We start from the raw sequence: 16,506 nt of genomic DNA on the forward strand, positions 1-16,506 counted from the left end.
GGGCTCTTGTCTCTGACTTCCCTTCCTTGCTTCTTTCTGGTGAGCAAAGAAATACTCTGTAGCTTATTAATATCAGTGCTCCCCAAACTCCCTAAGCTCCTAGTTCCTTTATCTCCTTTAAATCCCCTGATCTATAATATCTTTACTGAACCTTAGTCACACAGTGATGGTCACGCTATAGATTTCAAAGTTACTTACAAGTGTTCTACTTCCTTAAATAAAAACTAAAATTTCTATTGGGGATAAGAGAATGAATATTTATTAAGTCTGTATTATATGCCATGCACTGGACAGCTAGGTAGCACAGTGAATAGAGCACTAGACCTTGACTCAGGGAGACTCACCTTGAGTTCAAATCTGGCCTCAGACATTTACTAGCAATGTGACCCTGGGCAAATCACTTAACCCTATCTGCCTCAGTTCCTCATCTGTAAAATGAGCTGGAGAAGTAAATGTTAAACTACTCCAGAATCTTTGCCAAGAAACCCCCAAAATGAGGTAATGAAAAGTTGTGTATGACTATGTTAAATACATTATGATTATTATCTCATTTGATTGGAAAAACAACTCTGTGAGATAAGTACTATTAGAAACCACATTCCACAGTTGAAGAAACTGAAACAGACAGGTTAACTGATGTCCTGAGGGTCACACAGTAAGTGTTTGAGGAAGAATTTGAACTTAGGTCTTCCTCACTCCGGGCCCAGAACTTTATCTTCTGAATCACCTAGCTGCCTTTAGGCTGTCTCATTGGACCTAGAACAGCTTTGAGTTTGTATTCCATTTCCATCCTCCTTTCAGGAATTTATATCTGTTTAGAACTATTGTTAAAATTTATATTCTCATCTTGTAGAACTAATTTTAATCAATTTACATGCCCACTATTTAACTAGAAAGGTTTTTGCTTCACATATAACTCTTTCAAAAAACTCAGTTGATTTTTATTATTTCTATCTTAGCCAAGAAATATAAAGATTCCGAGTCATTTCTATCTCCCTCAGATTCCTTATCCTTTAAAAGGGGGGGGATAATAGCACCTATTATTATTGTTCTGAGAAGTGTGAGGATAAAATGAGCTAATATTTGTAAAGCATTTTGCAACCCTTTTATAAATGCACTATATAAATTCTTGTTATTAATTGTACTGTTACATCTTCTCATATAATCATGATTTTGATCAATAGCAATATTGAATGCTATGTACATTCAAACAAATTTCTTGCTCTTTCTAATACTTGCCATTATCAATCCTTTACCCAAGATTTGCTGGGGCAAAATCAAATGCTCTTAAAAATTACTGATGCCTTTCATCTTTACATTGCAATTATTTCCAACTTATCCTCACCAAATTAAATTCTCTCTTGTGACAAAAAAGCATAACTGAACAAAAACATCCAGTACAGAAAATTGATCTGACTATGTACACAATATTCTCTCTAAGTGGTACTCTGCTTCTCTGCTGCAAGAGTGATGTATCTTCTCAGAGTCTAACAATGACTTTTCCCATCTTTTTTCTTCATCTTTGTCAATTTGAATGGAATGAGGTGAAACCTTGGAGTTGATTTATTTTTCATTTTTCTTACTATTAGTTATTTGGGATATGTATTCATGTAGCCATTTATGGTTTTGATACATTTTAAAACAATTCACTTATAACCCTTGATCACTTACCTAGTTGAAGATGTCTTTTAGCATTATATATTTACATCTATTCCTTGAATATTTTGTATATCAGGCATATTTTGCAAATATTTTCCAACTCTACTACTTTGCTCCAAATTCTATATTCATTTATTTTATTTACTTAATGCTTTTGAATTTGCATATTCAAAATTGTCTGTCTTATCTTTTATAACCATTTTATCTCTTTTTTCATTATTCATCATCTTTCCATTCACAATATCTTTCCATTCATCATTGTTCTCTCTCTCCTGGGCAAGCTAGATGGAGCAATGGTTAGAATTTTTTGCCTGAATCCAGAAAGAATTGAATTGAAATCCTTCCTCTGACGCTTACTAGCTCTATGAATTGGCATTTATATAGTACTTGAGTTAATTCTCATAAAAAACCATTGTATTGTTAGTCCCATTTAACATATAAGAAAACTAAGGCTCACAGAAATGAAATAATTTGTTCATTGTCACCCCGCTAACCAAGTATTTCAGGCAGGATTTGGACTTAGAATTTCTTTACTCCAAGTCTAGCACTTTAAAAACCAAGTTATTCAACTACTCTTAAAACATCTATAAGACAAAATTTGCACATAGTAGGGGCTATATAAATTTTATCAATGATGATGTTGTTGATAATGATGATCGTGATGTAGATAACAATAATGGAAGTAGAAAGCAAGGATTATGAAATCAAATGGGAACAGAAATGGTTCCTCTCCAATAAAATGCTTTTGTAGTGATGAAGGGATGAAATTAAGGTAACAAATGCATACTTTATAGAATGAGAAACTAATAGAATCAATTAATTAAAAGAAATCTTAGAGGTCATCTCTTTTAATCATTCTTCTCTTCCTCCTCTTCATCATTGTCATCATTTCTACAATCATACAGCAAAATCATATTGAGTTTTCAATTCACTAAAACTCCTAGTAATTTTCCAAACAAATTTGTGTGACTATTTTTCATTTTTGTTTCACAATTATATCTGATTTCAAGCCTTTTAGGAAAAGGAGATGGACATTAGTTACTTACCAGATTTTTGTTTGCAGTAGAAGACTAAATACTCTGGTTGGATACCTTGCATCTTCTATACTTTAAGGATTATTCACATGATAGTTTCCACAGAATATTCTATCTTGCATTTTTTGGCCCTGCTTACAGAGTGAGAATGTTAGTTACACCTATATTTAAGACATTTTGAGGAAATTTTGCCAGCAAGCAAAAACATGAATAGGAACTTTATGGACCACAAATTTCCCAGTATAAGTTGAAGAGTTTTCTTTCTTCTTCTGGAGACCTTTGGGCCCCAAGGGAATAAATGAACACAGATTTCCCCCAGGATTTCTTCACTTAAAAAATTTAGCACTCAAGGGGAAGAAGCACTAATACATGTGATTATATGAAGTATGATGACACTGGTATTTCATTGTGACAAGAATAAGAGCCAAACTCTTCTTCTTTGGAAGTTAGGTGTAGGGATCAAGCAAGGAATGAAGAATAGAAATAATTCTTCTCCAGTAATATATCTCTGGTGATGAAAGGATGGAATAAAAGCAACAAACATATACATCTTAGCATGATAAAATAATAGGATATTAGAATCAAAGAAATCTTAGAGATTTTCTAGCCCAACACATTGCTGGGTATGAATTATATTTACAACATTGGCTGGTCTAGTCTAGGGCTTCTTAAACTTTTTCCACTCATGACACTTTTTCAACAGAGAAACTTTTATGTGATCCCAGATATATATGGATATAAAATAGGTATGCATAACCTTTTACTGTTGCCAAATTTTTCACAAGCCCCCACATTCAGTTATGTGACCTTATATGGGGTTGTGACCCACAGTTTAAGAAGTGTTTTTCTAGTCTTGATCTGAAATGATCAAAAACTCCACAGTAGAAAATTCTACTCTGGATAGTTCTAAGAGGAAAAAGTGTTTACTTATATTTATCCATTTTTTGCTACTATGAAAAGATATATTATGAATATATATGTATATACATATACATATTGGAATTTTATTTCTCTTTTTTACCTCCTTAAGGCTGAGTGCGACCCCTAGGTCAAAGTGTAAAAACAATTTAATCACTTTCCTTGTATAATTCCATATTGTTTTCCAAAAGACTTCAGTCAATTTATAATTCCATCAACAGTGTCTTAGTTTTCCAACTCCAGATAAAGAACCAATGGATTCAGAGTGTAGAGTGATATATATTTTCTTTGCTTTCTTTTTTAAAAACATGACTAATTGGGGAATTTGTTTTTCATGAATATACATATTTGTAGCAGTTTTGTTTTTTCTTACCTTTTCAATGGGGTGGGGCTGGGAAGGAAAGTAGAGAATTAAGAACTCAAAATAAAATTTGAATTTTAAAAAGTAAATTAATATTCCTATCTTTCTGAACTCCCTCCAAAATTTATGATTCTATTTTTAAAACTTGGTGTAATTTTCAGGGTATGGAGTTGTTTTACTTTGTATTTCTTTTTTTTCATGTAGTCATTTACAATTTGTGATGTTCTTTGAGAAATTTTCTTCATATACTCTGAACACTGGCACTAAATGTTATATATTTGCATAAGTTCTCTATATATCTTGAATATTAGTCCTTTATCAGATATTTGATGCAACTGGGAAAATATCTGAAAATTAATTGCTTAACCCCTCACAGAATAAAAAAGATCAAAATAAAACTCCTTTTTTACAAATAGAATGATTGTGTGAAGATGTTTTTCAAGACATATGTGAGAAAAAGTTAACATCTAGAGGTGGAGCTGGAAATAAGCCAGGGGATGGTATTTACTATGACAAATTATGCTCCTCTTCAGAAAAGTCATCATGGCCAACTCAAGAAAGACCAATTGAATCCTGAATAGGACATGCCACAAATGTACTGTTGCAGTGGCTGGTAACTACAATAAAAAATAGGAAACTCCCAAACAGTTTGAAGGCAGCAGCAATTGATTGTCTAAAATGACAGAGCCCTGACATGACAAGATTCAAATCTTTTTGAAGGCTAGAGGGAGGAAAGCACCTGGATTTTCAAAGAACCTATAGTAGGATTATAATACATTCCTTAATAAGCACTAGGATAAAGGGGAGGAGTTTATATTGTCCATAAAGAGTGAGCCTTGAGGCTAATAATAGTCAAGGGCTCATTAAAGTTGGAAAACATAATTGCTTTTATGTTCTCCCAGGTACAGATCGATAATTTTTTAGATATTTTATTCTACCTGGAAATACAGGTGAAAGGGATATTATTTGTATAATTTAAGAGAGTAGGAAAGCAAGAAACAAACATTTATTAAGCACCTATTATGTGTGAGGCATCTTTCTAAGGGCTTTACAAATATTTTCGTGTGTGTGAGGCAATTGGGGTTAAGTGAATTGTCCAGTGTCACGCAGCTAGTAAGTGTCAAATGTCTGAGGCCAGATTTGGACACAGGTCATTCTGAATCCAGGGCTGGTACTCTATCCACTGTGCCACCTAGCTGCCCCCTACAAATAATATCTTATTTAATCTTTGCAACAACCTTGTGAAATAGGTGTTATTATTATCCCCATTTTATATTTGAGGAAACTGAGGCAAACAGTGGTTAAATGACTTACACAGTGTCATACAGTTAGTAAGTATCTAAGACCAGATTTGAACTTAGGTCTTCCTGATTCTATACCCACTGTTCTATCCATTGCACTACCCAAATTGGTTAGTGAACATGTAGTGGTGGAAAATGAGGACACTGCATCTGACATTTGGACTTGTGTACCCTGTCTGTCCCTGTATTCTCCATAAATAATTTCCAAATTAGGGATATGAATTAGACCTGTGAGTTCATTACTTTAAGGAACTCTTGAATGAGGAAAGTCATCCCACCAATTTAGAGGGTAGCTTTTCTACAAAATATAGTCCTAGAGAATTTCCCAAAAGTTTATGTGATTTACTCAGAGTCACAAAGCCATTATGCATCAGAGATGAAACTTGAATCCAGGCCTTCCTGTCTCTTAGGCTCACTTTCTATCTGTTATGTCACATAATCACTATATATTATACTATGTCTGTAGCATTCCCTTAGCCAGTAACCCTTATCCAAAAAGGGAAATGAAGGTTTTGATAAAAATTCCTGACCTGGTATAGATCAAAGCAATAATGCACATATAATATAAGTAGCTTTGGGGAAAACATTTGACAAAATCTCTCATGATATCCTTCTGGGGTTTTTTTTGTTGTTGTTGTTTTTTTGGTGAGGCAATTGGGGTTAAGTGACTTGCCCATGGTCACACAGCAAGTAAGTGTCAAGTGTCTGAGGCCAGATTTGAACTCAGGTCCTCCTAAATCCAGGGCCGGTGATCATGATGTCCTTCTGAATAAAACAGACATGAAGATAAATTAAGGGCCTTACAACACCTCTAAATTTTTCTGCAATTATCCTGCAAAAGACTACAGTGTCACAGGTACTATAATCTACCTAATTATACTATGATTTAACCAACATAATTATATACTGTCAGGATGACTGGAAATGGTCTCAGATGTTTAAGGCAACTGGGGTTAAGTGACTTGCCCAGGGTCACATAGCTAGTAAGTGTCTGAGGTGAGATTTGAACTGAGGTCCTCCCAACTTCAGGACCAGTGCTTTATCCACTGCACTACCTAGCTACCCCATGTAATTTGATACTGTTTATTGTGTACCTAATATATTCCACTGGTTCACCACTCTATTTCTACCCATACCAGTTTTTTTTAATGATTACTGCTTTGTAATATAGTCAGAAATATGGTACTGCTAGTCCACCTTTCTTCACATTTTAATTGATTCTTTTGATATTCTTGAACTTTTGTTCTTCCAGATGAATTTTGTTAATTATTTTTTCTAGCTCTATAAAATAACTATTTTGTAATTTGATTGGTATGATATTGAATAAATAAATTATCAGGTAGAATTTTCATTTTTTTAAATATTGTCTCAGCCTGCCCATGAGAAATTATGATTTCTATAATTGTTTAGATCTTTATGTGAAAAGTGTTTTGTAATTGTGTTTATGTAGTTCCTGGGTTTGTCTTGGCAGGTAAACTCCCAAGCATTTTATATTATTTGCAGTTATTTTAAATGGAATTTCTCTATCTCTTCCTTCTGGGTTTTGTTGGTAATATATAGAAATGATGATTGTTCATATGGGTTTATTTGTTGTTGTTGTTGTTGTTTGTTTGTTTGTTTGTTCTTTTGGCAGGGCAATGAGGGTTAAGTGACTTGCCCAAGGTCATACAGTTAGTAAGTGTCAAGCGTCTGAGGCCGGATTTGAACTCAGGTCCTCCTGAATCCAGGGCCAGTGCTCTATCCACTGTGCCACCTGGCTGCCCTGGGTTTATTTTGTATATAGCAATTTCTCTAAAGTTGTTCATTGTTTCAACTATTTTTAGTTGGCTCTTTAAATATTATCATATCCTCTATAAGGAGAGATATTTTTGTTTCCTTGAACCCTATTTTTATTTCTTCAATTGTCTCCAATGTCTTATTGCTAAATCTATAATTTCTAATACAATATTAAATAATAGAGTTAATAATGGACATCCTTGTTTCACCCCTGATTTATTTGAAAGGCTTCTAGTTTATCCCTGTTATAGATAATGCTTGCTCTTGGTTTTAGATAGATCCTTATCATTTTAAGAACGGCTACATTTATTACTATGATTTCTAGTGTCTTAAAAAGGAATGGGTTTTGCATTTCTTGGCATCTATTGACATATCGTTTGAGTTGGTTTTTCTGTTATTGATATGATCAATTATTCTTATAGTTTTCCCAATGTTGAATGAGCTTTCTATTCCTGGCATAAATTCTACCTGGTCATAGCGGATGATCTTTGTGATATATTGTTGTAATCCCCTTGATTGTATTTTATTTAAAATTTTCCCATCCATATTCATTAGTAAAATTGTTTTATAGTTTTCTTTCTCCTTTTGCTCTCCCTGGTTTAGATAACAAAGCCATATTTGCATCATAAAAGGAATTTAGTAGTACTCTTTTAACCCTATTTAAAAAAAAATAATTGTTTATATAGTATTCTGATTAATCGTTCCTTAAATGTTTGGTAGGTTTTACTTGGAAATCCATCTGTTCTGGGGATTTTTTCTTGGAGAACACATTTGTGGCTTGTTCAATTCATTTTAATAAGACAGGGTTATTTAAATGTTCTACTTCCTCTTCTGTTAATCTGAACTAATTTATACTTTTGTGAACATTCATCCATTTAATTTAGATTGTCAAGTTTATTGGTATGTAATTAAGCAAAATAACTCCTAATAATTGCTTTAACTTCTTTTTAAAATCAAATTAACCAATGTGTTCTCCTTTTTGCTTTTTTCTTCATAAAAAGCTCCTTATTCTATTTATTAGTTTTTTTTTTAAAAAAGCTTTTTCTTTTTTTCTTTTTCTTTTTTTTTTTTGTGGGGCAATGAGGGTTAACTGACTTGCCCAGGGTCACACAGCTAGTAAGTGTCAACTATGTGAGGCCAGATTTTATCTCAGGTCCTCTTGAATCCAGGGCCAGTGCTTTATCCACTGTACCACCTAGCTGTCCCCTAAAATTTTTAATTTTATTCATCTCTTCTTTGATTTTCAGGACTTACATTTTGTGTTTAATTAGGGGTTTTTAATTTTTTCTATTTCTGCTTTTTAGTTGCATACCCAATTTATTGATCTGCTCTTTTTCTCTCTCTTTTTTAAATGTAGGTATTTAGAGATATAAATTTTCTCCTAAGTATTTTTTGGATACATCCTGCAAATTTTTGTATTTTGCCTCATTGTTCATTCTATTTAATGAAATTATTGATTCTACTTTTTTGACCCATTCATTCTTTAGCATTGGAAGTGATAATAATCCTCAGTGTCCTTGTTCCCTTGGAATAGTATGTAATACTGCACCTTATGGCCTATGCTCCCTTGTGCTAAAAAAAATGATCTCCACATTTGAACTGGAACTTGGAAGTGAGTATAAGCAATGGAGTTGCCAAATAACATCTGGCCTTGTGTCATTTTAAATGCCTTTCTCTTTTAATATCTTTCTGATCAATTGCCAGATCCCCTTACCATCTCTGGGTTGGGAATCTGAAAGCTGCTGCTGCTGCTGCTATTGCAACCCTGACATTCCATCACTGGTGTTGCATCCACATGGGCTTTGGGCTAGCCTCCACCGCTATGTTACAGATTTCTCTTCAGGTTGCCTAAGTTGTTTTAGATTAAAAGAATTTTGTTGGCTCTGCCACTCTGGAATTTGATTTGAACATTATTTTAAAGTTGATTAGAGGGGAATATTGGGAGAGCTCAGCTGAATGCTTGTTTTACTCCATTATCTTGTTTCCAGCCCTGGAAGTCCCCTCTTTTTTTTCCTTTAAAAAACAAGAAAAATTGTTTTCTCATAATGTTGTTAATGTAGCAATGTTTTGAATGACTTTGTGTGTTTGTGTGTGTGTGTGCTTGTGTGTATGTAAGTCATATTTTACAAAGTCACAAAAGGGCCTGATGTTTTAATAACATCTTGAAAATTATTTTTTATTTATTTTTCACCATTTGTGAGATTTGATTTTTCATGTGTAATGTAAATTCATTTCCTATATATACTGTATTTCATTCTATGGTATTGTAAATTAAAAAAAATAAAGAAGTTATTAAATATTCATGAATTTTGGTCCATCCTGTATGTCTTGATTTCTCAATGAATCATGTAGGTAGAGGGTGGAGGGAGAGATTTTGGAATTGATAATAAAAATTTTAAATTAAAAAATTTACATATGTCAGTCAACAATAATAGATTGTCAGTCAATAAAAGTCCTCCTGTCTTCCAACCTTCCTTTTTAATGTCAAGAGTATCATCATTCTCCCAATCAGGCTCACAATTGCAAGTATCATCCTTTATTCATCTTTTAGACTCACCTCACATATTTAATCTGTTGCTAAATTTTATAATTTCTACCTTCCCAATAGCTCATATATATTCTCTCCATTCATGCAAGCACCAATTTGTTGGTACTTAAAAACTAATATATTCCAACATTATAAAGTAATTCTCTTTAAAGGGACAGCTGGAAAGTTCTTCTCATAATAGAACTTCAAAGGGGTTTGATAGAGACCTAGAACAATATCATGACCTTTAATCATGGGGAGAGAGAATGGACCAGAAAGAAGTAAAAGACAATTTGTTTTAATTGTGTGGTTTTTCTATTTTCTTAGTGTCTAAAAAAGAATGGAGTTGAGAAGTCTATGAAGAAGGTGAAAATACCTGGGATGAATGCTAGGTTGCCTTTTTGACCCCAGCCCAGCCCTTATGATTATACCCAGAACAATTACAGTGAAAGAGTAATTTTTCCTCTTCTTCTCTGACTATATAATGTTTGAAACCAGAGCATGAAAGTTTGGCTCTCATAGGAATATTCCAGATTCCAAAAGAAGAGTCATTGCCAAAGATGTATACACATATTATGTAATTGGTTTTTCTCTGGAGAGCCCATACTTGGGGGTTGAAGGAGTCTTAGGGTATCTTCTAGATTGGGGTGGGGTGGGGTATTTGACCAATGACTATCTTGAAGAAATTTTCCCTAAGAAAATGAATGAGAATAGATTCCCTTCAGAATTTTTGACTCCAGAGGTTGGTGTCTTTGGGAAAGAAGCAATTGCATTTATTGACTGTGTTTGTCTAATTAATGACATTCCCATGAACATTTCTGGTGACCAGAGAAGAATGGAATTTTTCTGCTGATACGGGGAGCAGGAGTAATATGTAAGTGTGGTGGTGAAATTGTAGATTGGAGTCAGTGAAAACAATCTCCCCAGAGAGTTCTGTGAGGCATTCCCCATTATCTTAGCTTACTGCTCTCCTGAATCCTTTAAACTTAGGAATTGAAGGCTTCTTCATAGTTTCTCCTATTCTTTAAATCTACTTCATTTTTTTGCTTCACATTTGGGTCAGATTGTTTTGGTTTGTTCTTTCCCACTATTTAAAATTTTTTTAAAAATGTATTTATTTATTTAGAATTTTCCCCTGGTTACACATTAAAAAAAAACACCAAATTTTTTCACATTGATTTTTTAAAACTTTGTGTTCCAAATTTTCTTCCTCCTGCCTTCCTCACCCCCTCTCTAAGAAATAAAGCAATTCAATATAAGTTATACATGTACAGTCATGCAAAACACTTTCACATTAGTCAGGTTGTGAAAGAAAACAGATAAAATAACACTAGAAAGAGGAACAAAAAAAATTATACTTCAATCTGTACTCAGATACCATAAGTTCTTTCTCTGTAGATGAATTGCATTTTTTATAAGTGCTTTTGATAGCATCCCACTTATCATTTCTTTTACAGCTACTATTGCTAACTTTATTACCCTCCATCCTATTCCCCCTCCTTGATATTTACTCTATTTTCTATCTTCTTTCACCCTATGCATCTTCAAAAATATTTTACTTTTTGTGCCCCCTCCCCCAATCTGCCCTCCCTTCCTTCACCTCTCCCCTCTTATTCCCTTCCCCTCCAACTTTCCCAAAGGGCAAAAAATATTACCATATCCACTTGAGTGTGTATGTTATGCCCTCTTTGGGCCAATTCTGATGAGAGTAAGACTCACTCACTCCCCTGATCCTTCCCCATCTTCCCCTCCATTCCATAAGCTTTTTCTTGTTTCTTTTATGAGAACTACTTTGCCCCATTCCACCTCTCCCATTCCCTTTCTTCCAGTGCATTCATCTTACCTCTTAACTTTACTTTAAGATGCCATCATGGGGTAGCTAGGTGACACAGTGGGCAAAGCACCAGCCCTGGACCCAGGAGGCCCTGAGACCAAAGCTAGCCCCAGACATAAGCTACCCAACTCTGCCAGACCCACAAAAAAGGATAAACAAAAAATAAATGCTTTACAGATATCATACCTTCATATTCAATTCATACCTGTGCCCTCTAAGTATATTCCTTTCAGCTGCCTTAATACTGAGAAAGTTCTTATGAGTTAAAAGTATCATCTTCCCATGTAGGAATGTAAACAGTTTAACCTTTTAACATACTTCATGATTTCTTTTTCCTGTTTACCTTTTTATGCTTCTTTAGGGTCTTTTATTTGAAAGTCAAATTTTCTATTCAGTTCAGGTCTTTTCATCATGAATGCCTGAAAGTCTTCTTTTTCATTGAAATCCCATTTCCCCCCTGAATGATTATACTCAGTTTTGCTGGGTACATGATTTTTGGCTATAGTCCCAGTTCCTTTGCCCTCTGGAATATCATATTCCATGCCCTCCGGCCCTTTAAAGTAGATGCTGCTAGATCTTGTGTTATCCTTACTGTAGCTCCACAGTATCAAAATTCCTTTTTTTCTAGCTGCTTGCAATATTTTCTCCTTGACCTGGGATCTCTGAAATTTGGCTACAATATTCCTGGAAGTTTTCCTTTTCTGATCTCTTTTAGGAGGTGATCAGTGGATTCTTTCAATTTCTATTTTACCTTCTGCTTCTTGAATATCAGGGCATTTTTCCCTGAGAAATTCTTGGAAGATGATGTCTAAGCTCTTTTTTTTATCATGGTTTTCAGGTAGTACAGTGATTTTCAAATTATCTCTCCTGGATCTATTTGCCAGGTCAGCTGTGTTTCCAAGGAGATATTTCATATTTTCCTCTATTTTTCATTCACTTGGATTTCCTTTATTGTATCTTGATTTCTCATAAAGTACCTTCTATTTGCTCTATCCTAATTCTTTTTTGTTTTTTTTTTGGGGGGGGTGTGGCAATTAGAGTTAAGTGACTTGCTGAGGGTCACACAGCTAGTAAGTGTCAAGTGTCTGAGGCTAGATTTCAACTCAGGTCCTCCTGAATCCAGGGCCAGTGTTTTATCCACTGTGCCATCTAGCTGCCCCTCTATTCTAATTCTTAAGCAATGATTTTCTTCAGAGAGATTTTGTACCTCCTTTTCCATTTGGCCTATGTGGCTTTTCAAGCTGTTGACTTTTTTTTTCATTATCCTCCTTTATAACTCTTGTTTCTCTTTCCATTTTTTCCTCTACCTCTCTTACTTTTCCCTCTACTTTTCTTACTTTATCTTCAAAGTCCTTTTTGAGTGCTTCTGTGGCCTGAGACCAATTTATATTTTTCTTGGAAGCTTTGGATGTAGGAGCTTTGACTTTATCTTCTGAGTGTGTATTTTGATCTGCTTTGTCACCAAAGAAACTTTTAATGGTCTGTTGGTTTTTCTTCTTGTTCATCTTGCCTGCCTAATTTTTGGCTTTTAACTCCTTTTTTTTTTTTTTTAGGGAAATCAAGGTTAAGTGACTTGCTCAGGGTAATACAGCCAGTAAGTGTCTGAGGCTGGATCTGAACTCAGGTACTCCTGAATCCAGGGCTAGTGCTTTACCCATCGTGCCACCTAGCCGACCCCTTAACTCCTTCTTAAAGTGGAGCTCTGCTTCCTGGATGCACTGTCCCAAGTTTCAGGGGGTCCCAGGTGGTACAATTTAAGGAGAGGCTCTTTCTCAGCCCACCTGGCCTGTAAGTAGCTACAGACCTGCTTGCTCTTTAACCAGGAAGCAGAAAAAATTATTGAAATATGATTCTCTGTGGTCCCAAACATGGCGTGCCTGTGCCCTTCCCCCACTGTGCCACTACCACTCAAGTCTGCTTCCTGAGAAACACAGCAGTGCTCCTGCCTCTGATCCTGCAGAGACCCCCACTATTTCCCCCCAGCCACCTTTTGGACCCCCTCACCAGTCTGGGAGCTAAGTTTCAGAAGTAGGGGCTGACACTGATGATTCTGAGGTTCTGGAGGTGTGGCCTGCCTGGGACTGGATATGTGGTGCATATCACCATGGTACAGCAGACCTTCCCTGTTGCCCTTTTAGGTCATCTTTGACTGGAAAATGATCTCACTTTGTTCTTTTGTGGATTCTGCTGCTCCAAGAATTGTCTTATGGCATTATTTGGAGGTATGTGGACAGATCTGTCAGGAGCTCTGAAAGTTATAGTCTTTCTTCTGCCATTTGGCTCTGTCCCCTATTTGCCACTATTACTACAAAAACTTTCAAATAGGTCCAATATTTCTTTTCATATAAAGTCGCTCCTCATATATAATTCAATGAGTATTTATTAGACATTTATCATGTACTAAGTAGTAATTAGGGATATAAAGAAGGAACTAATAAGTATTTGTATAGCACTATAATTAGAAAATTTGGAAGGATTCCTAGAAGTGATCTTGTTCAGCTATCAAATGTGAAAGCTAAGCAAATCCATTACAATCTCTCACTTGTAGAGAAGGGTTTTGAAATAATTTGAAGTCAACCTGCAAGTTCAAATGGGAATAAGAGCACATGAGGGCATAGTTATGGAATAGGAGGATCTATGCAATTGGAAGCAGCTTGTAGAGGACAAACATAGGCAACAGCAGTGACAGAGAGCTGATAAATTGTACTTGCCTTCATTACAATTTTTTATAAATCGAGGCCTATTCTGGGAGGTAATCACTACTGTCTAAGAAGAATTAAGAGAAAAGTCAATATTCTAACGATCTTTAGATTTACCTTTTGCTATGTGGACCTTGAAAACATTCTGCTCTTCATGACTTTCCTTAGTGCATCTTTCACATCCTTGTTTCTCAGGCTGTAGATCAAAGGGTTCAGCATGGGGATCACTGTGGTATAAAACACTGAGCCTACTTTCTCTTGGGTCACACTGTTGGAACCTGGTATATAATACATGATGATGATGGAACCATAAAAAATAAAAACAGCTGCCAGATGGGATCCACAAGTGCTAAAGGCTTTATAACGGCCCTTTGTAGATTGTATACGAAGGATGCTCAGAAGAATGAAGGTGTAAGAAATCAAGATGGGCAGAGTTGTAGCCAACAAATTAAATCCACCAACAATCATCACCAAAAGCTCATTGATGTGGGTGCTGGAGCAAGAAAGCTTCAGAAGGGGAAGAACATCACAAAAATAATGGTGGATAACATTGTCCCCACAGAAAGACAGTCTGGCTAGGCAGCTTGTATGAATGATGGCCCCAATGCCCCCCATTGTGTATACTGCTGCCACAAGCAGGGAGCATAACCATGGCACCATGGTGACATTATAGAACAGGGGTCTACAGATGGCAACATAACGATCATAGGCCATAGTTGTCAGCATGTAGAATTCAGCAATCACAAAGAAGAGGAAGAAAAAGAACTGAGCCATGCACCCTGGATAGGAGATGATACTCTTCTCTGATACAAAGTTATCCACCATCTTGGGTGTAATGACAGAGGAGTAGCAGAGATCTATGAATGACAGGTTACTGAGGAAATAGTACATGGGAGTATGAAGCTGAGAACTGACCCAGATTAATAAAATCAAGCCGAGGTTCCCCACCATGGAGACTAAGTAGATTCCTAGAAACAAAATGAATAGTGGTATCTGGAGCTCTGTTTGGTTTGTTAAGCCCAAGAGGATAAATTCTGTCACAATGGTGTTATTTCCCATTGCCATTCTCCTCCAATGATTAAGTTGGAAATCTGTAGAATGTAAGAAAAATGTCTTAGTAACCAAAATGATTTCTGCATTCTCTATCTCTACCACTTTATCTATTTGTCTCTGTGTCTGTCTCTTTTTCTCTCTCAGACACACACTTCCTCTTTATTATTAATTGTTTATAATACACAAGACTAATGCCAATTTATCAAAACATGGATTAAGTATTACATCTGATAAACCTATTCATAGAATCGTAGAACTAGAGAATTGAAAAACGCTTTATCTTGGCATGTCTAGTTCAATAACCATGTAATGGAACCCCCTCTACAATATTTGTGACAAAAGTTTTTAGAAGTTAAATTGGGCAAAAATGAAAAACTACCCCCAAAAGCCAAAACCTATAAAGAAGGCAGTTATATCAGCTATGGTCTAATGAAGTCAGGCAGATAACAGAAAGAAGAGGACTTGGCTCATGAGACCTAGGAACTTTCCAGCCACAGAAATAAACATTCATGTGAAGTAATAAGTTCTTCTTGATGAAGGTGTCTGAACAGAAGTGGAATGACCAAGTGGAATTGATGGTGTTATTTAGAGGATATTTAAGTATGAGGTAAGAAGTTTTCTTTCATGACTTCCATGGGCCTTTCTAACTGTAAGATTCATTCTAGGATTTTATCATAGTTATAAGAACTATAAATTACCTTAGAAATATTCTACTTTTAACTCTTAATTTTATAGATGAGGAAACTGAGACCAAGAAGTTAAAGTACAAAAAGGATAAGTACATCATAAGTGGAGAATTCCAAAGACAAATTTTGTCTATTCAAATTTTACTGGGGACTGGCCCTAGGATTAATTAAGGGGAAATTGTGTACTCCTAGTCAGTCAATCTGTTATCAATATTTAAGACCTACTAAGTACCAGGCACTTAGTACTAGAGAGATAAAGAAAGTAAAAATCAGTCCTTGATCTCAAGGAATTCACAATCTAATGGAGAAAGCATCACATAAATAACTGGGTAAATGTAAGAATATAATATGTATATATTACATATAATTTAATCTTGAGATTAAAGGCATTAGCCCTTGGAGGTTATGTGCAGGGATCAAGAAAAGTATCCTGAAGAAAGCGGAATTTGATCTGTCTTATACTAAGAAAAAAGTCCTAGTCCCAGTGTTATTTACTGGGTGATCATGCCCAACTTACCTAACTTTTTGACCTAAAGTTTTTTCACCTCTAAAGTGGGGTTAGTCTCTCTCACAGTTTCCTTATCACTGTCTGAACTTACAAAGGTGTGGTAAAGCCTATAAACCCCTTCTTAAAATGCTTTTAAATGTATAAAATAAA

The 16,506-nt window shown here is 35.2% G+C and overlaps 1 protein-coding gene across 1 annotated transcript; it reads right to left on the minus strand.

Moving 5' to 3' along the window:
• Window positions 1-14,232: 14,232 nt before the first annotated feature.
• LOC122749002 (olfactory receptor 8D1-like) lies at window positions 14,233-15,186 on the minus strand. Its single transcript, XM_043995143.1, has one exon. The coding sequence runs from the start codon at window positions 15,172-15,174 to the stop codon at window positions 14,233-14,235; it is 942 nt and encodes a 313-aa protein (XP_043851078.1). The 5' UTR covers window positions 15,175-15,186.
• Between the last annotated feature and the right edge of the window lie 1,320 nt (window positions 15,187-16,506).

Source organism: Dromiciops gliroides, chromosome 3 (assembly GCF_019393635.1).
Source record: "Dromiciops gliroides isolate mDroGli1 chromosome 3, mDroGli1.pri, whole genome shotgun sequence".
Lineage (NCBI taxonomy): Eukaryota > Metazoa > Chordata > Mammalia > Microbiotheria > Microbiotheriidae > Dromiciops > Dromiciops gliroides.